Source organism: Anastrepha ludens, chromosome 4, assembly GCF_028408465.1.
Source record: "Anastrepha ludens isolate Willacy chromosome 4, idAnaLude1.1, whole genome shotgun sequence".
NCBI classification, from domain to species: domain Eukaryota; kingdom Metazoa; phylum Arthropoda; class Insecta; order Diptera; family Tephritidae; genus Anastrepha; species Anastrepha ludens.
In genome coordinates this window covers 74,194,635-74,222,604 of record NC_071500.1, presented here as the reverse complement: position 1 = coordinate 74,222,604, position 27,970 = coordinate 74,194,635, and the positions used below count along the sequence as shown (strand labels likewise).

General features: G+C 35.5%; 1 protein-coding gene across 3 annotated transcripts; it reads right to left on the bottom strand.

Annotated features, from left to right (window-relative positions):
• Positions 1 to 412: 412 nt before the first annotated feature.
• Positions 413 to 26,224, bottom strand: LOC128859831 (uncharacterized). 3 transcript variants are annotated; one of them, XM_054096924.1, is made up of 6 exons: positions 26,016 to 26,224; positions 3,379 to 3,800; positions 1,449 to 1,728; positions 1,246 to 1,392; positions 1,035 to 1,184; positions 413 to 815 (listed from the first exon to the last, which is right to left on the bottom strand). In XM_054096924.1, the coding sequence occupies exons 1-6, from the start codon at positions 26,063 to 26,065 to the stop codon at positions 677 to 679; spliced, it is 1,188 nt and encodes a 395-aa protein (XP_053952899.1). In that variant the 5' UTR covers positions 26,066 to 26,224; the 3' UTR covers positions 413 to 676. The 3 variants fall into 3 exon arrangements, with proteins under 3 accessions (XP_053952899.1, XP_053952900.1, XP_053952901.1); XM_054096925.1 differs by having other exon boundaries at positions 414 to 815; positions 3,379 to 3,805; positions 26,016 to 26,223; XM_054096926.1 differs by lacking the exon at positions 26,016 to 26,224 and adding an exon at positions 25,857 to 25,921 and having other exon boundaries at positions 414 to 815; positions 3,379 to 3,805.
• Positions 26,225 to 27,970: the final 1,746 nt, after the last annotated feature.

Here is a 27,970-nt window from a genome sequence, read left to right as displayed (position 1 = left end):
GACAGACATAAGTATACTGCTGCAACAACAACCGCGACTAGTATATATTCCAGCAAAACACGAAAGTTGTAGAACCTACAGGCATCAAAAACATAAAATTACCTTGACAGCAGATGACAAGCCAGATCAAGTCGCCAGAAGATACGAGTTGCTATTGCAGAATTTAATCGCAATTGTCACAAATTCCATTGCAAATCTCGTCGCTAATTTTACAAATTTCACCGGAGTTGTCATTGCAGATGATCGTTCGACTGCCAATGTAGTAGTCAGGTATTTAGACAAAATTATGGAATTCAATTGTTGTTGTATTAACTCGCCGACTAAATGGGCTGCCCTTGCTCTCGCAAAGGAAATAAAAATTAAACTAATTAAAACCCATAGTATTTTAATAACTTATATTTGCCAATAATAAATTTATATCTTACAATTCACTATTATTTTCTAAGGAAGAATAAATATCATCCAATTTAATATTTACACATACCAATGCGCAATACGCATTTAAGAACAATAAATACTGTAATTATATTAAAAGATTAATTAGCTATTAAATTCGACTTAGACTGATGAGCAATTTGCTAAAAAATGACTTTCATTGAAAACTAACTCAAGCTATGCATTTTCATGAAAATTAATTTCCTTCACAGCTTGAAGTAGTGTTTTAACAGGTGTTTTTTTACATGCTGAATATTTGTCTGGTTTCATGAGGCGAATCGGTTGACTTCACAGAAGTGAACCTATTTAATTCATCGGGCAACTTTTGCTTGATAACCTCATTGTCTCGTGATTCCCCATAATTGTCTGAATGTGATTCCCTGTAAGATAAAATAAAAAAGAAATGTTATCGCTACTGTTCACAATGGTTGCAGAAGGGATATGTTTGAAAAACAAAAAGAACATATCTTTTGATTCGACCATTTGATTAAATTTAATATGTCCCACAAAAATGGCTTATATTTTTAGTAACTGCTTTATTAAAGTATAACTAGAGAAAGTTTAAGAAATTATGTTACACAAAAATAATTTTCTATTACCTATATTTCTCCTTCTGTGCGGCTTTAAATATACTCTTTGGACACTGTTTATAATATGGAAAACATTCACCAGGAGCTTTGCGGCCTTCTCCTATTTCCTGCGCACGAACATATTCCGGTATCAGATCAGCGAATGGTGAACTAGTTGCGCTACATTGCAGAAAAATAATACATTTTTGTTAACCATATAGTACTTCAAAATTTAACCTACGTTAAAAATAATTTCGTTATTTCACCGAAAACGCCAAAATGATTTATACTCCGGGAATGCACTTCGCATATGGTACGCAGAAGACATGCCTTGCCATTAATCCCGAAAGTCCCAAGTAAATCTTCTACAACTCCATAGAGCATAACTCTAAAAATTTAAATAATAAATTATTGATGTGGTGCTGAAAAATTAGATACACATGCCTCTCTCCACCATGGAATGCATGTTTAAAACGTTCTGGCAGTCGGGGTAGGTCCAAATTTTCTTCGTTCTGTCTCTCTTTTCTTATTTGAAAAAAAGGAGACTCCTTACCGAAGGATTCACTTTGAGCAGCCAAATCACGTTTACTTTTGTAGTGGAGATAACGCGCCATGTAATCCCCAAGCACGTGACCTGTTGACCGACCAAATTGTCTTGTGAAAATGGGTGGTAAATCACCCAGTGGGTTCGACTCGTCCGTCAAGCCGAGCTTGTCAAAATCAACTAAAGATAAAAAATTAAACATTATACGTATGTTTAAAACAAATAAGAGTGTCTATGGTGATCGGTTATCTCGTAAATAGATTAATGGTACTCATTTAATGCCGCAAGCTGATGGCATTTTTTTTGTTTTGCGTATAGCCATACCTAAATTACCGCGTTGAGTTTTTCGCTTGGATGCTTATCTATTAGAAACACATAATTCATCAAATTTATATACATCTTGTCACAGGTGCGCTCATTTAATCGTATTAATAATATTTGCAACTTTACCAGTATTAAATAAATGCCACATTAAATGAGTACGGTGAGTACGCTTTTGCATCATATCACAACATTGGTGGTTTACTGCAGGATTGACTCTTAAATTTATAGCACTTCATTATTATGTATTTAAAGCGCCAACTCTTTTTGCGTTTCAGTAAACATAGAAATTCCAGCCTCTAAATTTATGGACACTAGTGATGTCGTAGTGACGCAAGTAAATCTTTGAAAAAAAATTGGGCAGTAGAATACCCATAAGAAAACTTTCTTAAATTTGGTATATTTACTCCCCACCCTATTTGGATCCGGCATAAATATTATTGAGTCAGACCGCTTTATTTAAATTCTGATTTAAATTCATGGAAAACTCGTGGAATTTGTGGAAAGTTATGAACTGATTTTAATATTCAAACCATCAAATTAGAGAAACAATATACATATATATTTTTTTTGTACTACTTCAAGAGACCATTGATTTGTTGTCGGTATGCTCGAAAAATTGTATTTCGATCCGCTAGATAACGTTAGATGCGGAATCTTTCGTTGTGACTTATAACTACAAGAACGTGAGTTATATAATATATCTATATGTATGTATATATTATATATGTATATAATTTGTTATTTGAAAATCAGTTGTTTGAGTGCGGATAATGTTTCATACAAACGTTTTAATAGCCAGCGTGCATTTTCAAAAAACATTCCCTACCATACTTATTAAAAAATATCGAGATAAAAATCGTTGAAAAAAGCTGACTCAAAAATTTGATTAGTAATAACTTGGAAATACACCCCTAATACAACGAAATTACCAAGTAGCAACAAAATCTGAAGCTCAAAAGTTCACAGATAAGTGAAACTATTCTTTGTACTTAAATGTTTTTTCTTTTTAATTACAAATTTAAAATAATTCCTCATTTGCTAAAGTGAGATATTTAAAATTTGTGTATAAAATTACCTATGTTTTAATTACAATTTTTAAATCCATTTGGCAAATGCAGATGTTGGAAATTTCTTTGAAGCCTTGAACTTCTGTTCTATTACATTACGGAATTTATTTATCTATAGCTCAGTTACACAATTTAATTCACATTTTCATCTGATCATATCACAACTGAACTGTAATATCACAATATACCGGTCGACCTTTGAATTGGTATACTCAAGGCGGCTTCGGCATATCAGCTGATTTGTTTTGTTGAATGTCAAGTATCTTGCTTCTATGTTGTTACCCTGTTTATTTGTTTATATTCTAATTGAAATTTTGACATTGAAATCACCAAATTGCAAAACCAAATATGATACATGTAAATGTTCTTGTTATTCTACTGAAGTCGCCTTCTACGAATTCGCCTTAGGTATACTATTATCATATTAGTAATTACTCACTTGTCAATGGGAAGCTAATTGATACATTTGAAAAGAATCCTTCTGGTGGATGTCGGACCAAAGGCATTGCTATAGTAGGGGTAAATGTAAGTGAGGTGCCTGGTGGTAACGCGAGTCGGCCATCATCAGTTATCCACACCAAACGTTTTCGTCTCGAATGCGGTTGATTTGAGTTGCTTTCGAAAAATTCTTCTTTTTTTCCAATTTGCTCTGGGAAAGTTTTATGTGGGGTCTCATTATTGCTGTGCGGAGTTGATGACGCTTGTAGTACATTCGAAGCGGCATTTGGCATCATTTGAATTAGTTCATATCCTGTAGTTTCCACTGCTATCGTCACTGCTAATGCGATCGTGAGCACATTCATATTAATCAACTTTGCATTATAATAGAGGCGTAACTGAAATGCGCACATTCTTGAGATTCTAAACTGAAATTACATTTTAAAAATCTTTAAAATAAATGTATTATCATATTGGGAAGAAGATAATTATATATAACATTTACATACATATATATAATATAATATTACATAATTGACGCGTACACCCTTTTTGGGTGTTTGGACGAGCACCTCCTTCTATTTGTGGTGTGCGTTTTAAGGTTGTTCCACAAATGGAGGGACCTACAGCTTCAAGCCGACAAGCAGATATTTTTTTATGAGAAGCTTTTTCATGGAAGAAATAAACTCAGAGGTTTGCCATTGCCTGCCGAGGGGCGATCGTTATTAGAAAAAACTCTTTCTTCATCCGAATTCCGAATGGTAGTTACGCACCAACCCACTCGGCTACGGCGGCAGTAATTACTCAATACTGGGTGAGAAAAGCTCACACATTTCAATAGACAGACATCGAATGTAATTTTTTAAACAAAATATGAGTAAATCGGAGAGATGTTAAAGCTGAAATTAGACTGAAAAAATAATCCAATATGGAGTAGGCAGTACCCATATCCTTTATCCGTTCAATCTTTTGTAAACGAGTAAACAAACGATATGTTATAAAAACATATACAATAATAAGGCCATATAATTCTCTAATCTGGGTAGTAACTAAAAATATATAAATCCGAATGGATCACAATAACTTCGAATGGTTATTCATTACAAAAAATTTAATGAATACACCATTCCTAACCAATATCCTATTTCGGATACCAATGAGAACTTGGGAAATTTAGGAAGGGCAAAATACATACTTCTCGAGCAATGATTTAGGATCGGGATTTCACCAAATCTTGTTGGCAGAAAAATATATTAAGAAAACGGCATTTTCCGTGAAAACTGCTGGAACTGGAACTACTTCTGGAAAATACGTATTTTTTGGTGTGCCACTTTGATGAAAAAATGCACAGAGAGTTTTTTAACATGGTTGCCATGGAAAAAAATTACATACATGGAGTGCTGGAACGCTGGTACAACTGTCCTCTATAGTGTCGCAGAGTTTGAGCGTGATCTGTCAATTAGCTTGTTTTTGGCACTTAATTATATCAGTCAACCGCAGAACTAAGAATGTGTCTTAAATTTTGTGTTTTGAACGAGATTTCGTGTGCTGAATTGTTGAAAATGTTGCAGAAAGTCTATGGCGAGTGTGATTTACCAAAAACACGAGTCTGCGAGCGGTATAAGGCTTTTGCAGAGGGCTGAGACGTAGTGGAAAAATTGCCAGGATCTGGTCGCCCATCAACGCCTTCAACGGATGAAAACGTCGACAAAGTCAAGGAAATGGTGCTGGAAGACCATCATTTAAGTTTGAGGGAGGTAGCTCATAACCTTAGCGTGTCTCACGAATCAAGGCGCAACATTTTACACCATCAATTGGGCATAAGACGCGTGGCTGCTTGACTCGTTCCAAGAGAGTCCAATATCTTTCAAAAAATTCATCGGAAGAAGTTGGCTGAAGACATACTTGAGCAAGTGCATTCGGACCCAAAGTTTATCCAGGGCGTCATAACGTGTGATGAGGCGTGGGTATATGAGTTTAACATGCAAACCAGTTAAAAGGCAGCTGAATGGCGTTATCCACATGAGCCAAAATCCAAAAAAACCACGTCAAAGTCGGTCAAGAGTGAAAGTTATGCTACTCGTTTTCTTTGATTATCATGGTGTTGTGCACTCGAAATTCGACCAGCTGTTTGCACTCCCTTCTGCTTAATGACAGGAGAGTTTGCGACAGTCGTTCGGACATGACAGGTAACATCAGTTTAGTCCATCTGCCTCTCTCAGCCTGCCAAGCTCGCTTGTGGGTTGTAGTAACCCATTTGCTGACCGTGGCTTTGATGGCCGCTTTGATCCCCCGCCCGCACCGTGACGATTATTTGGGCTAGCATTGAACGAAACCAATTCACGCTACTTCTGACGCATATGCAACTCCACTAGCCGTTTGAGACTTTTCAGCATGAAAGAGGTCATGCTGATAGGTCTAAAGCTTTTGAGGCTGGTCTAGTTATCTCTCTCAACCTTAGGGCTGAAAGCGACCCTCACCATCCCCCACGAGCGTGGTATATAAGCCAGTGCCAAGAATGCAGTGAAGATTTTCTTCAGGGCTGCAGTCACTGACTCAGTGCCTTCCTTCAGTATGGCGGGATAAATGCCATCTGGTCCGGGGCACTTGCAGCCGCCAAAAGATTCGATGGCAAATCAAATGGCGGCTTCGTTCATCACAGACCTGGCCACGTACCAGTCACGCCGAGAAGGTGTAGCAGCTCTGACAGCAGCCGCTTTCGTTGAGGGCTGTTACCGACCAAAGCTTATCTGATTTCCAGGGAAGTGAGAGTCCGTCAGCAAGCTGAATGTCTCACTTTGCTTCTCCGTGAAGGAGCCATCAGATTTCCTAAATGACCCCAGCTTTGCGGTTGGATCCTTTTCAGGATCCTAACCAATTTTGCTGTGTCACTCAGAGACGCAATACCGCCGCAGAATTCCCTAAAAGAAACCCTTTTCGACTCACAAATTAGCTTCTTGTAGTTCGTCTTAATATGACGGTATCACTCCCAGTCCTCAGCAAGATTAATCTTGAGGGCCCGGTTTAGAAGTTCTCTCGACTCACGCCTCAATGTTTGGAGCTCTCGGTTCCACCACGGAACGGGAGTCCGATCAAGGAGAGGTCGAATTGGACAGGCTGACTCAAAACTTTCAACTAAGGCAGAGCTGAGTTTCTCAACTGCCACCTCAATCCCCTGTTCTTCCCGAAGTCTTGGTGGCGTCGCGTCAAAGCCCCGCAACGCCTCTCTAAACTTCGCTAAGATAATCGAACATAAAGATAGCGAGCGGAGGAATGACAATAAGCAATTTTTTTATTGTATTCTAATCTTTAATGGAATAATTTCATTAATAGCTTTTTTAAATAGGGGTTTTACATGTGTTGTATAGTCTAACACATGGGCTGAAAAGCCCCACCCCAACACATAGATGGCCCCAGATTTATTGCAGTAACCTCTTTTTCAGTTAGTATACATATATATAATATATATACAATATATAATTGGCGCGTACACACTTTTTGGGTGTTTGGCCGATCTCCTCCTCCTATTTGTGGTGTGCGTCTTGATTTTGTTCCACAAACGGAAGGACCTACAGTTTCAAGCCGACTCCGAACGGCAGATATTTTTGTGAGGAGCTTTTTCATGGCAAAAAGCAATACACTCGGAGGTTTACCATTGCCTACCCAAGGGGCGACCGCTATGAGAAACAACTTTTTCTTAATTTTTGATCTTTTACCGAGATTCGAACCAGGGTTCTCTCTCTGAATTCCGAATGGCAGTCACGCACCAACCCATTCGGCCACGGCGGCCGCCGTTTTCAGTTAGTACTAACCTTAAAAAGACAGCTGTTAAAATTTCATGATTTCTATTGATTAGTTCGTGAGTTATTGTGCTAAGAGTGACACTACTTTTGCTATTTTCAAAACAATGGATCAAAAAGCGTTTCGTATCTTAATTTTACACCGGTTTTTGATGGGAAAGAATTAAACGATGGTTTGCTAACTTCAAACGTGGTCGTAGAGACACCGATAATGTACAACGCTGTGGACATCCAAATGAGGCGGTAACACCAGAAAACATAAAAAAAATCCACAAAATCGTTTTGAGTGATCGAAAATAGAAGTCGCATGACTTAGGTGACATCGTAAAGATATCAAAAGACTATGAGAAAGCTCTGTTCAAAGTGGGTGCCGTGTTTGCTCACTGTTGATTAAAAGCAAGAACGTCACCAACACACATTGGTCATACTTAAACGTAATAAACCGGAATTTTTCATTGATATATGACAATGGGGAAACATGGATCCATCACTTCACTCCGGAATCAAAACGATCGTCATTTGATTGAACAGCAACTAGTAAACTTCGTTCACAACAGTAGAAAAACATTATTTTAAACTTTTAACAGGTTTTTGCATGTTTACTTTTATGTACACAATATAAACATAGAAAAAAAAGACAAAAGTTTACTAATCCAGTTAATTGAAATGAATATTATCTTACTGAAAGAATAACAAGGTTTCGCTTTTCGCCATTTTGAATAATTTTTTGTACCTAGTAGTTTTTTTCGTTTCGATTTACTATTGATTCGTTTCTAAAAATTCAACATCCTGGTCTATTCCGATCGCTCACACAGCCATAGCCATGGCCCTGACCTACGAAATTGTGATTCATATAGGCATTTAAGTTAAAACAATTTAATGTTTGAAATATACACTTATCAGCATCCTATGTAATAGCTTGATGATTGTGATTATTTGCACTGTGAGAATCACCGAGGCCACCACCTTCATGTGAACACTCATTTCCATGTTGAATGGAATTTTTAACTTGCATCCCCATTTGCATTTGCAAATAAGATGGTTGTATACCCAAAGTGATAATTGAAACGCCTTTGGCTTAAATGAAGCGAAGCGTTCTATAAATTTATAATATTTTTAATTAAGAATATTTACAATAACTTTTACAATTCTTTTTTTAACATACTTCAATTAGCACCTCGTTTTTAACTTTTTTATGCATTTTTTTAATGATTTTTAAATATTTTCAATGCAATCATGTTACAGAAAGGATATTTTGAAATTGGGGGATCTCAGCATTTTTTGACAGCTTTTTTACTTATGGAACTGTGCAATGATCTTCGGATCTTAAATATGATATAACAATGATTTGATCTCGAGGAGACAGTTTTATGTTGTTCCAAATTTATAGAAATCAAGTACCACGTTCACGTACTTACTTGCCATATTCTCAAAACTTCCACAAGATGAATTTATAAAAACAAAATTCAATTTAATGAATGCGACTCAAGTTGGCTATATTTCTGACGGTTCTCGAGTTTAGATAACATGTGGGCCGTACTTTGTTCATCGGTGATCGCCATAGCCATTGAGATAAATGAACTTTGGAACTAGAAAGTATTCTCTTCGACAAAATTACCGATATATGATAGTTTAAAATCCGACTGCAAATTTTAAAGATATAAAGAAAAATGTGAAAAGGGGGCCTCTACGTCCGAAATTGCCTTGTAAAAATACTTTATTCTCAGGGGTGAACGGTGAACTTTTTTATATGTATGTATATGAACTTTTGTATATGTAAATCTATACTATAATATCTGTACGTTGTCCGCGCATCACTACGAAACGACAACACCAAATGACGTAAAAATTTTTATATATTCATATTTTCACCCAATGAAGGTTATAGGCATGTTTTTATGATGGAACTCCCTTCCCATAACCCCCAGGCCGCTCCACCACTCTCATTCGTCACTAATAATCGAATATTTGCTTCAATTTAATCTAAAAAATCTTAGTTTTTCCTATTTCCCACAATTTATAGCACACTCTAGACTTCATAATCCGCATAAGCTGTTCAACTATGACCCAAATGCAAAGTTCAAAAACGATTTGAGAAAGAAAATTAATGAAAATAATTTTGCTTGATATTTTTCTGATTGGTTGTTTTGATTTTATTCAACGAGGCATAGCAACGGATGCCGAGTATTGTAATATCTATTATGGTTATTAATAAAAAATTATTTTCTATGAAATTATTGTTTGTAATTCTTTTATATGCGGCCGCCGTAGCCGAATGGGTTGGTGCGTGATTACCATTCGGAATTCACAGAGAGGTCGTTGGTTCGAATCTCGGTGAAGGCAAAATTAATAAAAAAAAAAAACATTTTTCTAATAGCGGTCGCCCCTCGGCAGGCAATGGCAAACCTCCGAGTGTATTTCTGCCATGAAAAAGCTCCTCATAAAAATATCTGCCGTTCGGAGTCGGCTTGAAACTGTAGGTCCCTCCATTTGTGGAACAACATCAAGACGCACACCACAAATAGGAGGAGGAGCTCGGCCAAACACCTAACAGAAGTGTACGCGCCAATTATTTATTATTTATTTTTAATTCTTTTATATACCTTCTGCTCAAATATGAACGAGACGTTATCAATAAAACGGTCCGCGGATGACATATGGCAAAAATAAATTTTTTGTTTTTTGGTAGGACTGTTATAAGCTTACATGGCAAATTTCAGCGTGATATGTCACATAGTTTCTTTTCTGTGCTACTGTAAACAAGTCAAGCTCGAGTGTGTTCTTCGAATTTAACGATGGAAATTCAAGTTGAACAAAGAATTTGTTTGAAATTTTGTTATTCCTACCAAAAAACAAAAAATTTATTTTTGCCATATGTCATCCACGGACCATTTTATTGATAACGTCTCGATCATATTTGAGCAGAAGGTACATATCCTAAATCCCTCAAAACTACTCCTACGCGAGCGGGGCCGCGGATTAAATCTTAGTTTTTCGTATTTCCCACTATTTATAGCACACTCTAGACTTTATAATCTGCATAAGCTGTTCAATTATGACCTAAATGCAAAGTTCAAAAACGGTTTGAGATGGAAAATTAATAAAAATAATTTTGCTTGATATTTTTCTGATTGGTTGTTTTGATTTTATTCATCGAGACATAGTAACGGATTCCGGGTATTGTAATATTATGGTTATTATTAAAAATTATTTTCTATGAAATTATTGTTTGTAATTTTTTTATATACATATCCTAAATTCCTCAAAACTACTCCTACGCGAGCGGGGCCGCGGGTTAAAGTTAGTATATTATATTATATATAAAGAAATCCATCATTTTAATTTTTTTACGCAAAATGGATTACTTTTTCCCCAAACTAGTAATATGCATATGTACATATACATAAGTACATGGATACACACATAGGTATATAGTATATGATTTATTCAAACTACTTGTGATACTCACGTATCCAGTTAACTATTTGGTAAACAGAAATTACATAGCGTTTCCGATAAGGGAAAACTGTAAGTGTCAATCACTTAATTTGCTACCTAAATGTCGCGTAATTGACGATTATTTATTGCACTACCCACTAGACCGCATGCAATCAAACTCTGAACAGAACGTGAATGTACACACATATGTAGGTTGAAACAAACTCAAAAAAACGAGGCAACACATAGATATGTATGATATGACATAATGAAAGAAGAAAGCGGGACGATCCGATTACGAATCATTCATTACAAGCACTTATGTAAAAACATAACTATGTAATATGTATACATATTTTTGTTATAGAAATCGCCCTGTTGGGCTTACATTTAAAGTGCACATATATATGTACTATATATACATTTAGGTTCAATATATACTCGTAAACATAGGTTAAGCGGCTATATCTTTTGACCTCCTTGAAATGTTTCCTGTCCGCGAACGTGTTAACCTATGTTGACGAGTATATATTGAACCTAAATGTACATATAGTACATACCTATATATGTGCACTTTAAATGTAAGCCCAACAGGGCGATTTCTATAACAAAAATATGTATACATATTACATAGCTATGTTTTTACATAAGTGCTTGTAATGTGTTTTTTTTATTACCAGTTATGATATCCTAAATTTTATTAAACCCATTAGAAAATATACAACTTATATATGCACAAATTCTAGAAAAACACACACAACTGGAAACACATCTATTAACCAATGCAATGTGCCGGCTTAAAAAATTCAAAAAATTAAATGTAAACCAATTTGGAAAATCCTATTGACTACTGCGGAATGCAAAATACTTCTAAAATCTTATGTTTATATAAAATTATATGAAATGAATGCGAAGCATTCACGTCCACGAACGTGTTGAAATGTTCATATGGTATTATGCCAATCCAAAGGTATTGTTATTGTTTTTAATATTGTATATTTCCTGAAATATTTCGCACTGTCAATTTTTAAAAGATTTCCTTTTGTTTAACACATTTTGTGCAACTACTCGTATGAATTGGTGTCCGAAAAATTTGGCGTATAAACAATAAGTACAGCTTCGAATATTTGTGTATGTATGTATGATTTGCAATCACCACTAATACTTTCTTTAACTTCCGTATTTTTACTTTCTGGCCTTTATTCGTAATCGTTTCACCGATTGTTAAATATGCATGTCGTGTTCTTCATTTATACAAATGCGAATTAAGTAACAAAACGTGCAAGTGCGCAATGTTAAAAAAGTGAGAGCCCTATCAAGTGGTACTCGTCAATAAAACAATAATTCCATGTGCTAAAAAATTACTAGTGACCCATTATGAGTGGGAAAGAAATTGTACAAAATAGGAGAATTTTTGAAAATTTTCGAAAGTTGCTTTAGCATTAAACCAATAAAATAAACAGTAAAAATTAATAGTTCCCAATTTATTTGGGGACTGTTCACCGCTCTCAAAAATGTTTCAGTGTTGATTTACACCCCTTTAACGTTTTGTGAGATATTTGCATATTTATATAATATACAATACATTACCAAGAATGATACATTACTATATGCATTATCAATACACACTATGAATTTCATACATTGTTAATAATTTTTTTATTTCTCGTTTTACGAAAAAATCGCTTCTTTTATACATGAAACCCCATTTTTGCACACGAAAAAACGAAACTTTTTCAAAATCCTCACAATTCTCGTGCTGTGAAACAGTAAAACCAACTCTCAAAAACGTTTCTTATGTAAAAAAATACTTCCTATTTATACAAAATGAGATAGTGACTCCAATACATAATTGTGTCGTTTTTTAAAGTGAAGTATGTTTTATTTATTAATAAATTCTTACTGTATTAAAGAAAAATTTAGATTTGGTTTGGTTTTAAATAATCAAAGAATGTAGATTAGTTATTATCAAAATTTTAATTTCTTTAGTCAAAGTTTTAATAATTTTAATAATAATAATTTTTATGGTATAGCTCCAGATACATTTTTAGTAAAATAAAATACGAATTTGAGTGGCTAAAAGTTTCGGTTAATTTTTTTAAATTTTGTTTACTGATTGATATTTTTAGAGCAAAAATTAATATATTTCAAGGAAACTTAATACACATATTGTTCTTTGCCCAAGTTTATAATTTTCAGAAAATAAAAAATCATGATATTTCTGTTTTAAACGAAGCAAAATTACTCAAATTTCGTACAATCCCAAAAATAAATACAACGAAAGTAAGACTTTGAAAAACGGACCGTGCCGCGCCCACTTTTTAATAGATGCGTGCACATCGATAATGACATAATAAAACTTTCCCAAACCCACTTATTACTCCGCACATACTATTATTGAGATTGAATGAAAGAACTCTAGCTTTGCATATGTTAAGACTAAATTTCCGTCTATTCGTCGGATGAAACTGCTGTACCTTTCGTCTTTCAAGAATTCCGTTACTTCTCAGACTATTGACTTCTGCTTAATTTCCTGCATTATGCTCGTCAATAAAGAGGTGGATGTCAAAATATTATTGTAAAGCGAGTCAATTAATTAATTAATTTAGGAGCCCCATTATTGCATTGTTCGTTTCTTCTCAATTCTGCAATCTGGCCAGCTGATGTGAATGTTCACCCTTACGAATTTTTTCAGAAGGATACTACTACACAGCAAAACACATGACTGACAACGTACGGGAGGAACTTGTTTCAAAGTCTTTAAGGATTGCCAAAATGCCTCTGGACTCAGAACTAAGTCAAAACTTTGTTTTCTATTAGTGGTCATCTGGATTATGACATAATTGTGAATTGTGCTGAATTTAGCGAGAACCAATATTATGTTTTGAATCCAATCTTTTCTACATGTACCCGATCTGTACGCATCTTCGTGCGTGGTAATACAGTTTTTTATATTTGTGTGACTATACTCCATCATTCAGTGCTGATAATAATATACAAAGCACATGCAACTTTTGTATTATTGATAACTTAAATTTACCAAATATTGATTGGGTCTACTTACATGTATATAGTTAAAAATTATACATTAATTCCTAAAAATTAATCGCGGACTCGTACTTTGTGAATAACCCTTTAAGTTTAGACCTTATTCAAATTAGTAGTTTTAAAAGCAAACTTTCTAGAATTCTTGTCCTGGTCTTCATGAATGAAAAAATGAACTTCTCAGTCTGTGAATGCCTCGATCCCACATCGAATTCTAAAAATCATCATTTCCTCCTAATATTTGCTTTGAATTTTATAGTTTAAAAAATCTTTGGATATTTTAGGAGAAAATATGAATTACTTTTTAATAAGTAACCATCTCTTCATATCCTATGTACGAGTTGGTTGGTTAAAGTGGTGATTCTTTCAGAATCCAACTAGCGCTTCCGCACCATTTTGTTGCTACCTCCGAGTACATCTGGAGTATTTTGAATACCGCAATCGGTTGTGCTGCAATTGTATAAAGCACAGCCAAATACTAAAATATTTATATAGAAATTTGTGTGGTAATTGATGTTAATTATAAATTTTATCGATATGCTGCATTTCCAGGGAATACGAGAGCTAAAAGAGAAGCTTCCGGAAAATTTATATTTGATTAGCTACAAGACTCACCAACAGAAACCTGATGATGAGGAAGAAACGAACGCATTGTGACTTAAGATAAGTGTCACAATTTTCTCTGCCAAGTTTGTTAATTGTATATTTAATATTAGCATCCCAATATCTGTGAAATAATTATATTTTAACATTTCAGATGGGGTGGGCCGCTGAGGCAAGGAACGTAATCTCAGTTTGGCGATTTCGCAGAAAAAGGGTAATTGATTTAAATGTGCAGAGAAATCGACGAAGCTAGTCGAAGTAACAAAAAAGTAAGGTAGTACAGTACCCACTCGCTATCGGCGAAGGAACCGGCACCGGTTTGTGGAATCCATTGAGGAGGATAATTAAGAAATCCATTAGTATGGGAGAAACAGAATCAAGCTCAAAAGCAATAGGATAACATCACACACATCAGCAAGCATTTCAGCAAGACGATGCCTTGCCACACTCGGTCAGAGAAACCATGCTAATAAGCCGTTCCGGTGACATACCACCTTGATCCCGGAATATATTCAGAAAATTCAAAATACTAGTTTATTCCTCAAAAGTGATATTATCGCCTTCAAAGTACTCCCAATCAACTGCAACGCACTAAAGCCAGCATTTGATCCAGCTCCCGAAACTTTTCTGGAGCCCTACTTTGGATATAGAAAAGAGAGGCGTCTTAGATTTTTCCATTACTACCTTTTTTGGCTCGATCAATATCAGGTGAATTCGACGTCTGTTGGATGCTATTCGTTTCGTCCTTATTCAAAAATTCACCGATAATAATGGCACTGTGCGACAGTGCGTTATCATGGTGCAAAATCCACGAGATCTTTTTCCCCAAATCCTTTCTTTTCTGGCGAATTTTTTTCCCGTAAACGTTTCATAACGCCCAAATAATAGTTCTTATTATCTGTGTGACCTTCTGGAAAAACTTCGAGGTGCATGGTACAATACCGTTGCAATCCATAAAAACCGTGCGCATCGCTTTCTGTTTTGACTGAAAACGACGTTATTTTTTTATCTTGGTTCATTCGATACCTGAGGCATCCATTGACGCACTGCTTTTTTCATATTTGCAGAAAGTTGGAGGCCTGTGAGAGACATTCCAAGTGCCCACAATGAAAGATCTGAAAGATGATCGGCATTTAAAAAGTAATAAAATACACAAATCTCTATTGCGTTTTACGTGTAATACGTGTAAGCATGTGTGAAGAAGAAATTTTTACACGAGCGTATTTGCTTATTGCGTTTGACACCTACTATACGCTAATCCTTTTTAATAACCGATGTTTTAATATAAAAACTATTCCTCAACACAATCGCACAAGAGGAACCAATATCATACACTCTTACCTCTGCCGAACTAATGACAGATGTGGCCCGATTCTCAATTATAATACACATAATTACATTTCGGGTGCATTACGCGTACACAATACCGCTTATGTCTGTACGCACAACAATTGATGTACATAGGTGCCACAATGCCTTTGATCACCTTCAAACGAAATTCGGCTAACTTTGCCAAATTATATATGCAAATCAGCAAACATTGATACTGCGTCTTATAATTTCCTTCATTATATGCAATGTTGTTTTCTTTGGTACATTTAAAGTTCATGATGTTGTTATTTATGGTAACATTAACAACAATAGAATATCGACAAAATATCTATAACTAACCCAAAAGTTCTAGTAGTTTTTGAACTTTTTGGTACGAGTTTTTGATGAATTTAAACCTTTTTTATGCAGCAAAGCTGAGAGTGTTTTTACTTATACTCGTACAATGGTTGTTACGCATTTGTAAATTTACATATACTAGTACGTTATAAAGGATTTTCCAATAACGCGTGTTATTGGTGAATGGATTGCGCTATCGAGAGATGATTAAGGAATTTTTATGGCCGGTATTGGATAGTATTGATCTGGACAACGTTTATTTTCAACAAGACGGCGCTACGTGCCACACAAGCAACGAAACCATTGATCTTTTACGGCAAAAGTTTCCGGACCGTGTTATCTCTCGAAGAGGTGACCACAATTGGCCACCGAGATCTTGTGATTTAACATCTTGATTGAATGACTTTTTTCTTTGGGACCAGGTGAAAGAGAAGGTCTACGCCAAACAGCCCAGGGTCGATTCAAGACCTCAAAGATGGAATTCGTGAGGTTATCAAGGAAATATAGGGCAAACACTCTGCAATTTGGTTATGGAAAATTTCATGAAAAGGATATTGTCCTGTAAGCGTGGTCGTGGTGGTCATTTGCCTAATGTTATTTTCCGCTATTAACGGCATACCTTCCTCTTTATAATGAAATAAACATCCGATCATTTATATTAAAAAATAGCATTTTTCTTTGAATATCAAAATAACACCTCGTATTGGAAAACCTTTTATTAAGTATAGTGAGTAATATTATTCTAAGGTATTTACAATGGTCTTTGTAAGTGATTTGTTTATGAAAAATTATACCAACTACTCAACTACTCTTAATGAGTTAGTATGTGAAGTTTGTGTATTAGCAAGGAAGAGATTAGGAAAGGTATATTTTTTTTTCATGCAAATGTGGACGGTTGTGCTTTTATTTGCGGAAATTTGATGTCTTAGACCAATCGGTAATATCAGTTGGGATCCCTGTAAAGATAGCTTTAAACTTAATTCAAGTTTTTCAAAGCCGAGAAAATTAAAATGTCGTCAGCGTCAATTAAATGAAGTACATACATACTATGCATTTGAGTATTTAAGTATTTGAGCTGATTAAATGCTATAATAAAAAGTGTTACCGAGAGAGCAGATCCTAGTGGTATGCCATTGTGTAGGGGGTAAGTGGTGAAATGACGTGGGCTACAATTCTATCGAAAGCTCTCTCAAAGTCGGGACTAAGAACGTCGAGACTGAGTAGTGTTTGACAGATAATGCTTTTAAGGCACACTGTTCAAAGATCGATATCACCCAAACCCGGTTGATAAGCGAATTATCAATCCTTTTTGTTGGGATACCACATGATCCTCTTGGAAACAATTTTTTCAAGAACTTTTGACATGTAGGTTATTAAGGATATAGGTCTAAAATTTTGGAAAAACGAATTGGAATTATTTGATTTTCGGATATGAATGACAGTGGCTTTTTTCCAGTATTGAGGAAATACGCCTTGGTGTAGGATATTATTATATAGTTTTGAGCCTAGATTTTAATGTATTGGGAGGTTATTTTTATGTGGGGATATAATATATTGTCTGGACCGCATGTTTTTTTCCAGACATATTGAAAATTTTAAAGTAAAAGCCTTTTATAGTCAATTAGGGCGCGGTGAGGGACTGTGATAAGAATCAGAAATGAACTGTTTATAAGCAGAGGAGGATGCACATGGTAATATGTCTTAATTTGAACGTGTGACCGAGTAAATATGTATACATACAAACGTAGATAAAAAATATAAAAAATGCTCAAAACTTTTGAACATCTGCATGTTTTTGTTTTATATGTATGTACATACGGTTGTTTTCAAATGATTTGCGGTTCGATAAGAGAGGGCGTTGCTATTAGCCTGAATTGTTTTTTTTTGTATTTTTATTTCAATCTGTCAATCCATTCTTTGATTACATGACGTTTAGTATCGACGTGTCACAGAATTTTCTACAATGGAAAAAATCAAGTATCGTGTGGTGATTGAGTTTTTATTCTTGTAAGGCTTAAAAGTAAAGGAAATTTATGAAATTAGTATCGTAGAAAGATGGGTTGCTGAACTTAAACGTGGTCGTACAAGCCTTGAAGACGATCCTCGTCAAGGACGTCCTAAAATAGCAACAACACCAGAAATCGTAGAAAAAACACAGGAAATCACATTGGAAAATCTTCAAGTGACTGAAAGAGATTTAGTAGAAGCCCCAGGCATCTCATTGGGCATTGTAAGCAATATTTTGACTGAAGTATTTGGTTTCAGAGAGCTGTGTGCACAATGGGAGCCGCATTCACTAACAATGGAACAGAAACACATTCGAATGCGACATTTAGAGCGTTTTCGAAATGATAAAGTGGATTTTGTACGTCGATTCAACACTATGGATGAGACTTGTCCTATAACCATGATCCTTAATCAAAAAAAAGAGGCTAAAGAGTGGTGTGAGCCTGGTTCTTCGGCTCCGAAACCAGTTCGTGACCAGAAGGTGTCAGCCAAGAATTTGTTATCACCAGTTTTTTAGGATTCGAAAGGAATTTTGTTTTCGTATTACTTGCAAACTGGTAAAACAATATATTCCAAATATTATTGTAACCTTTTAGACCAGCTGAAGGAAAAAGTTGGTGAAAAAATACCCAGTTTGTAAACGAATAATGATGAAGTGTGGAAGAGTATTTTGCAGCCCTTCCAGATTCTCACTTCAGGGATGGAATTCATCATTCAGGAATTCATAAAATGGAATCTAGTTGGAATAAGTGCATTGATGTTCAGGAAGCCTATACTGAATAATAAAGTATATTTGAAACCATAAAATTGTGTTTTTCTTATCAAACGCAAAACTTACTGAACAACCTAGTTTATTGAAAAAACTATATCAATTCAGTATCTAGAGGTATGTATAAGGGGTTAAAATCAAAATTGAAAATAAGGAAATTTCAAATGTGCGTGCATCAAACTGGCTGACACACTTTATATTATTTCACTATGGTTAAGCTATACTAATAGCATTCTTAAGGGTACATACTCTCGCCCACTTTATTAAACGCTTAAATTTTTTCATCGCTTTAAAGGTTCTCATTCGTTTTTGTAAATATTCTTAAATTTTTTGATATGTAAACGGCCTAGTTTCCATTTTACGGGCACGCACTTTTACATGCACTGTGTTACTTTTTGAATTTCTTGATTTCCTTGATTTCAAACTTTTTACTTCTTCTGTATTCGCGTATTACTAATTTGAATTAAAAATAAAGCAAAACGTCAACTTCAAAGACACTAAAAGCTTGTTTTCAAATCGCGCTTAATGCCTGGATGCTTGACTGACTGCAATACTTACACACAACCAATTATAGATCGATTGAACCAAATAGCCTTAAGTGTCATGTAGTGCGGGTAGACGGATAATTGAAAAAGTATTTTGTGTATAAGTACATATGTATGTCATGCGCGCATCAAAGGGGTGTTTGGCTAAGCCCCTCTTCCAATTTGACGTGCACGTCTTGATGTTCCACAAATGAAAGGACCTACAATTTCATCACGCTTCTGAATGACGGATCATTTTTATGACGAAAATGTACTCGGAAGTTTTCCATTGACTGTTGAAGAGGACCACATCTTTTCTATACGTAAGTGTTTCATGTTAACAGTGAGTCCTGAACCCGTGCTCTACCGAATGGTAGTCAAGCACAAACATTCGAAAACGGCGACCGCGCGTTGGCGTTAAGCAGGGTAAGCTTTTGCTTCTCAGACGCTCGCTGTTTAGCCCATTTGGCATATACATATACATGTGTTAGTAGGAATGTTTGTAAAGCAATTTGAGTTGAAATATATTTTTTAAGAAATTAATTTCTTTATTTACCCGGTCCTACAGTTTCTGAAACACCAAACATTGAAGCTCGTTATTGTATACCACTGTATTTAGTATTCTTAGATTCGTTTATTCTCAATCTAAAAGATAAATTTTGAAAGCATTTTTCCCGATAACACCTCGAATCTTGACGGCAATGCTATACTAAACGTAAAAAAATTGCATTATTTTTATAGTTAGGAGATTTTGCGGCGGTTCAGATGGAATAAAATAAATAAATAACGGTGGAGAGAATTTTATGAAAATTTACTGAATTCGACGAGTTCAAATCAAATTATCCTTTTTTGGTTTTCACGCGACAAAATTCTTGTATTTGGTCCATTGTGATTTGGATTTAGTTAGTTGTCATGAAAAATGTTGTTTATTTGTTTCATTATTAATATTTTTTAGAGCAATGAAACATATTTATTTCGTTTTATGTGCACATACATGCATATGTAGCTATGTACCTAAATGTGTAAACCTATTTTTAAGTTTTTCCCACTTTTTATAAAAAAGTTCTGTAAGAAAGCCTACAAATATTTACTTATTTTATATATGTATTTATATTTATGAGAGGATTTTATACAAAACGTGCCCACCACCCACCGACCGCCCCCTCCGTTGAAAAAATACCTAGTTACACGCCTGATATATGCATATTTGTATATATATACTTACATACGCATATATGCAAGCATGAATGTGTCTAAGTATCGCATACCTGACATCTTCGAATACAAATAAAATCCACTTCTAACTTATTTCAAACAACTGTAAAACCAAGCTACAACACCACCTGCATTTGTGGCCTATAACCAGAATCCAATCAGGCAAATGTGGAAAACGAAAGCCAATGACTATCATGTGCGAAAATGGTGAACAAGAATTCAAGCGCATTTAGAAGTCGTCCTCGTCAACGTGTCATCAAACTCGCTTACAATAACGCCAACAAAAAAATGTTTGGATCAACGCGAAGACGCACGCACAGCGAAGTGTTATTGGTTTTCTTTTACTAAAGCAAGGCTTTTAGACTTGATTAGAATTAAAGAAAAATGATAGTCATCTTGAAAACTGCATACTACGTAGAGTACTGGTTTGGATGCATGTGTCCCTAAGTGGTATTTGCCTTCAGATGTAATTTAAAGTTGAGAAATAACAAACGAGCAGTGGAATTTTCAAGTGAAATTCACTATTAAGTGTTGAGAGTGCGCATTTTTAGCGGTCCTTGAATATGTACGTGCTTGTTCTTAAGTTGAAATTAAATAGTATGTATAATGTACAAGTACATATGTATGTTCAAAAGGAAGCAACAAAGGTCAATCAATATATGAGTATATACTGAAGTTATTAAACTGTTTCATTTAACTAATTTTCGCTCATCTTTTTGTTACCAATTGAAGCACATTCTTCAAGTAAGAAAAATGTCGAACTGAGTTATACGTTTGTTATGACATTATATTTTAGGCTATCGGCACTGGAACATATTATTGTATTATTAGTATGTGTGAATTATTATTCCCTTCATTACTAGAATAAAATGCAGTCTGTCTAACTGAAGCGTCAAACTTAGATTCCGTTATAAAAAAATTTAATGCGTTAATAGGCGTATCCCTAAAGCTTCAAAAATGTCACGTGCATCTGCAGCAAAATATTTGCAGAAGTCGAAGGCGTTCATAAATAAATAGGTGCAACGATACACAGAAGTTAAAAATGTTGATCACTTCCTCGGATGAGCCCCAAAAATAAAAAAATACCTCTTCAAAGCAAGATTGAAAGATCATTGATTTATTTGTGACAAAACTGAATTTATCGTTGGGTAAAGCTGAAGCAGTTTTAAGGAAAAGTGATGTTAATGTATCCAAAGACGAAAACCTCAAATTAAGGAGCTTGCTAAGGAAAATTCAGAACGGAATTGGGCAAGCCCTTTATATATACAGGGTGGGCCATATAGCGTTTGCTTTTTGAACCACCTATTTTTTTGAGAATGGTAACACAAATGACATGTCAAATGTGTTCATAATTTACTATAATTTACTTAAAGGTTTGACATTTACGAAACGGGACGCTATACGCTTGAACAAAATTGGGAAATATTGAAAACCTATTTCCAAAGTGGTGAGTCTTCTTCTTTTCTGATTTTCACATCGGTGTCTACGCCAATAAGCAAAATTGTCGGATTTGGGGCTCAAAAAATCCACACGTTACTGCAGAGAAGCAAATGCATCCACAACGAGTCACTGTTTGGTGCGGTTTTTGGTCTGGCGACATCATTGGGCCATTTTTTTTCGAAAATGAGCGAGGAGCCGCGGTTACAGTAAATGGCGAGCGTTACCGTGACATGCTCAACAAGTTGTTTCCAAAAATCGAAGAGGATGACATGGACGACATTTGGTTTCAACAGGACGGTGCAACTTGTCACACTGCCAAAGTTACACTCGAACTTTTGGCTACCGTTTTTGAAAACCGAATAATCAGCCGAAATGCCGATATCAATTGGCCGCCTCGGAGCTGTGATTTAAGCTCGTTGGACTATTTTTTGTGGGGAGCCGTTAAGGACAAATGCTATGCGAACCATCCAGAGACGATTGATGCTTTAAAACACGAAATCGAAGTTGTCATTCATGAAATTGGAGCCCAAACAATCGAAAATGTGCTTAAAAATTGGGTTGATCGAATGGCCTACTGTAAAGCCAGTCGTGGCAGTCATTTGAACGATATTGTGTCTTATTCATACATAAATGACAATGTTCAATCTTCAAAGTAAAAAAAAAGTTTGAAAAAATATTGATTAGTTTTTTTTTTTTTTGTAGTCGATTCAAAAAGCAAATTTTACATGGCCCACCCTATACTTGTATGTATAATTGGCGCTTACATTCGCTTTGGGTGTTTGGCCGAGCTCCTCCTTCTATTTCCACAAATGAAGGGACGTACAGTTTTAAGTCGACTCCGAACAGCGGATATTATTATGAGGAGGCTTTTAATGGCAGAAATACACTTATTTCTTCATTTGTGTTTGACAGAGATGCGAACCTACAATCTTCGAATTCGGACTGGTAGCCACGCATCAACCCATTCGGCTACAACGGTCACCGGGCAAACGCATTATTCACAGATGATTCTTCCTTTTGGGCGCAATAATGGCATACGTTGGTGCTGGTATAATAAATAAATATTTTTTTTATATATTTTATAACTAATAAAAGCTAATATTGCGGCTTTCCAACGAGCTTAACCAAAACTGGTTCATAAATGGTTTAGCATAATAATCAAAAAACAGAAGAAGCAAAGAAGTCTATAGGTATTTTTTCGAGAAATATTTTTAGATAGTAGTTTCACTTTTTCTTCTTAGCCGCCATCTGGCAGAAACCGAATTTTGTGTGAACCTTTTTTACGTTGGAAAAATAAAACATAGCCGAACACTCCAGTCGAAAATAATTTTCATCATAAAAAAGAATTAAGGAAAAATTTAGCTACTGCTTCCGTGGATGTTGCAACCTGTGGATGCTAATAACATTAGAATATATTTATAAGGCTTTTGAATTTTCCTGCACTACCGTATTTACGGGAAAAATGGATGAACGCTTGTGAAGCAAGTGCACAACAATCAGGGCTCTATAAGATATAACGACCACATTATCTCCCAGACTACCGATCTCGACAATTTTTGTGGTATACATACTTTGTGTGATTATTGGGTACTTATTCCACAAAATTTCGCGGTTTTATCTTTCTGGTAAATGAAGGCTAAACCTTATATCTGAATCACTATGTATGTGACCTTCTTCTACAGATTACTATCTTAGAAAAAAGGATTTTAGGACGATGTTTTAGCGCATTGACACCTCGTATCTTGCTCGGTTACTATACGTTAGCACCGCGTTTTAACTTATAGTACAGTACACTGAAGGCAGAGTTATAGGAGTACATAGATTGTAAAGTATGTATATGTTTTATATCGATATATTATTGATGAATTGCCAATTTTTTTCATTTTTTAGTTTTTAATAATCACTTGAAAAAAAACTTTACAAGTACAAAATTATAGCCCAAAATAAATTTGTGTACAGAATTTTAGCACCCAGAATATTAATTCTAAACTGTTTTATCTTTATAGAATTTCGAAAATACAGAATTATGACCCAAAGGAAGTTAGGCTGTTTAGAATTTTGGTCACATTTTTGCTTGTCTCCACAGTCTCCAAACTTGAATTCCATAGAACATTTGTGGGATGAACTCGTCATGTCGCTAAAATCAATAAAACGAACAAACCCCAACTAAAGGAAGCACTCCAACGAAGATTATTAAATTTGGGTCCATGCTAATAAGTCATCCAGAAGGAACGCCTACTAAAATGAAAATGTCATTGAACGTAATATTTTATTTGTAAAATTGAAATATGTGAATAATTTTACCACTTAAGTTAAATTTTCATTCATGGAGTTAAGTTAAGTTTATGTTAATTTTAATTATACAATAAATATGTGGGTTTTTCTTAGCCTAACATTTTTCATTACATTCATTTATTCTCAAGATACAACGTATTGAAATTAGCAATACATGAATATGCAAAAAATATTCAATTTCATAAAATTCCGGCATCTAGTAATAAGAAACTGCAATAAATATCATGACGATCTGTTTTCCCTTAAACGTTTTTTCTTTTCTTTTGGTAGATCCAACCTTCAATATTCCAGTATATTACAATATAAGATCCTCTATATGCCGGATATTCCTTAAGAATCGAAAAAATGCGGCCTGCATTGGAATTTAGCATGTCCATAATTTGAGACATTAGATTATATTAGATATGTGGGGGGTGGGACAAGTCCAAGCATTCAGTCAGGAGACTATTGTACTACACCCGAATAAATTTCAGTAGAAAGAATAGAGAGATAGGAAAGATAAAATGTGGTTGGTAAAACGGAAAAATTAGTTTGAGGTCACTCTCCAACAAATCTCTTGGATTCATTGATGAATCCATAGTTAAATAGAAAGGGTTCAGGACCTGGTGGCATTCTTGCAGAGCCTTCATTAGTCAGTTTATCAGCTAACTCGTTCCCTGTAATACCACAATGTACAGGCACCCAAATAAGACTAAGTTTGGTGGGTTTTGCAACACTGTTCAGTTTTGTCTTATATTCACCGACTAAATTCGAAGAGCAGCATGGGTTAGCAAGGGCTTTTAGTGCAGCTTGACTGTCACTACAAATTCCGATACTGCTACCCCGCTACTTTTTCTCAATTAGCTAGTATGCCACGTTCAAGATGGCATAGAATTTGAGACATAGTATCAGACTATTTTGATTGTCATTTCTTGTTGGAATTAATTATTTTCAACTATCCCAGGTCACACGTAAGCTATTGGATACATTTCATTTTCTTTGTTGTATGACTAACTACTTTTTAAATAACCGCGGTCTTAGGCACATGAACGGGCTACTTGGCCAGTTGGACCTTTTCTGAGAAAGGCATAATTTCAAATATAAATCGTATGTATTACTATGTCTATAACTATCGTAATATAATTTATTTATTGCACAAACATAAAGTTGCTAGCACCTAATTAGCTACGCAATATTTTGACCAGTTTTAACAAGGTTTTTTTTAGTTTTCATTAATTTTTTATAAATAAAACCTCGACGAATTTTCATCAAAATTGAGAACTTTAATGAATTTAAAAAAAGAGTACATATTGAAAATGTTATGCATTCGTTAGATGGAGAAATTGCGAAGGGGGAAAATTGATCAAAAATTAGCGAGAATTTTGAGTTACCTCGAACTTACACTTTATTATATTATACTAAACTTTAATGGAATATTACGGGCAACCGTATGTATCTATGTGCACATAATCAAGTCCTTACCCAAAATTAATCGAAAAACTTTTCTATGTCAACTTATAAAAAGACAGATGAATCCAATTATCATGCAACTATATTCTTATTAGGCAGTAAATTGATTTCCATGAAATCTTTACAATTTCACTACCCTGTTAAGATACACGAAATCATTTTTATACATAAAAATCAGTTATTTGGGGGCAAAAGTACCAACATTTGATACAATTTATATACATACAGGTACATGCTTGTAGATTTTGATTGTTCTTTTTCGGTTTGTTTACTTTTGTATGTGGAGAATTTCACTTTTCCAGCGGCGCAATAAATATATTTTTTATAAACTAATTCTATCTTTTACACGGTTGTATAAAAAACTTTTATTGGGAACAAAACTCACAATGTAACTGACGCATCTATTGATTCTCCCCGTACATGCACAATGGGCATGAAATCAAATTCGGGAATCGAAACCACGGACAAAATTGGTAAAGAAACGAAAATAGCAGAAAACTCCGTCGTATCAGTAATGACTGCGCGCGCAAGTGGATTGAATTTAACTAAGCCAAATTTACAAACTGACCAACATCTATCTACTCGTAACTCCGGCTTCAAGCGTTGATTACCTGTACTGACTGAATGCCTTAGTATAGACTTACATACTTATGTGCACAGTATGTATATACAAGTATAATGTTTGTATGCATGAATATACACGCATATTGTGTGGTTTCTGGTTGTTCTTCTGTTGTAGCGCCTGTTGGTTAGTTTTTGCTGCTCGGTTTAATTTTTCGCTCTATCTCTCTGTGCTACGAAAACAAGTAATACTTTAACGTACTTCCTTGTTTTAGTGCAAGCCGTTTGGTGTTTCTTGTTCTCACAGAAAACGAAAATACTGCAGTTAGCCCAACGAGTTAACAGTAGCCTTTAATATAAAATGGGACAGCTGGTATTAAGGAGTCATTTTAAACTACATACATATATCCAACTTTAGGTCGTTCCCACGACAGTCGGTTCTACGTAACCGCTTTATATTCGGCCATGGACGGTCACTTCAGCAGCATTCCACTAGCGACACTAGATGGAGTTCATTAGTTATGCGTTTCAAAATAGTCCACCCGCATGGTGCCGGTTTCTATTAGGAATTGATGGAGACATTTCCAATCCACTGATGAGATGTCTTCCAACCCATTAAACTGTGGTGCCTCAAAATATTTGAAGCGTGTTTTGAATAACGCAGGGCATCCGCAAAGGAGATGCCCTACAGTTCCCCTTGAACCCCGCTCCCTACATTTCCTACATCCCTCGCTGTCCGAGATTTCTATTTTATAAGCATACGCTGCTACAGGGTTATGTCCGGTCTGTACGCCTATCATAGTTCTACAATCTCTTCGTATTAGTGATATTATAAATTGAGTACGACTGTGATCGTCCAGTCTACACATGGTTTTTGCACCTGCTACCTTTCCATCTTCGAAAACCCCAGCCTGGAAGACAGTGCAGTGTGTATAGGTGTCATTAGGTCTAACACTGGAGAGAGACATTATAGAACCGTCCGAATAAAAAATAAGTGCATTGCATTTGGGGCTAAAGCCCTTAAACCATCCTTTATAAAAACCGGAGCCATATAGCCCATATTGTTCCGGTTTATTAAGCCATGCCCATAGGTCTAGAGTTCGTTTAGGGTTTTTAGTCTACCTGCGTATTTCGCTGCACGGTTTTCTGCAAAAAGGTCTATCGGTAGTAGATCAAGTATGTACATATTGGAGGGTCACCGTTGCAGTCGATCTTAGCGCTCCTATAATGCAGCAGCCATAACAAAGCAGCTAGTCGCTGAATTTTTGTTCTAGGCCTGTTTATTTGCCTTTTCACCCTTTCCTCTGCATTTCGGTTCCACAGTAGCTTGCTGTCTAGTACTACCCAAGGTATTTTGTGTATTGTTTGTGAGTAAGTGCAGCGCCGTTTAGTATGGGGGTCGTCCACCGTGAGATCTTATACTTTCTTACAGACAGTATGTCCGCATTTAGAATCAGTCGTGCCTGATTGCCGTTTGCTGAGCCGATCTGAGACTATTTGTCATAATGTTAATGCTGATGCTAAGGCATTTACTATGGCAATGTAATCCGCATATGTTATTAGCAAATTTCTGTAATATCCCATCCTCCACTGCTAGCCATAGGGGTAGTGATAGCACACCACCTTGAGGGTTACCCCTGCCCCTACTTTGACCAACCTGTAGCCGAATGGGTTGGTGCGTGACTACCATTCGGAAGTCACAGAGAGAACGTCAGTTCGAATCTAGGTGAACCACCAAAATTAAGAAAAAGATTTTTCTAACAGCGGTCGCACCTTGGC

Excerpts from the sequence above, each read along its gene's own strand:
- LOC128859831 (XM_054096924.1), bottom strand. The coding sequence starts at position 26,065 with ATGCCCATTGTGCATGTACGGGGAGAATCAATAGATGCGTCAGTTACA. Across the intron at positions 1,729-3,378 it reads AATTAGCTTCCCATTGACAA|TTGATTTTGACAAGCTCGGC; the intron begins GTGAGTAATTAC and ends TTTTATCTTTAG. Across the intron at positions 816-1,034 it reads GCACAGAAGGAGAAATATAG|GGAATCACATTCAGACAATT; the intron begins GTAATAGAAAAT and ends TTTATCTTACAG.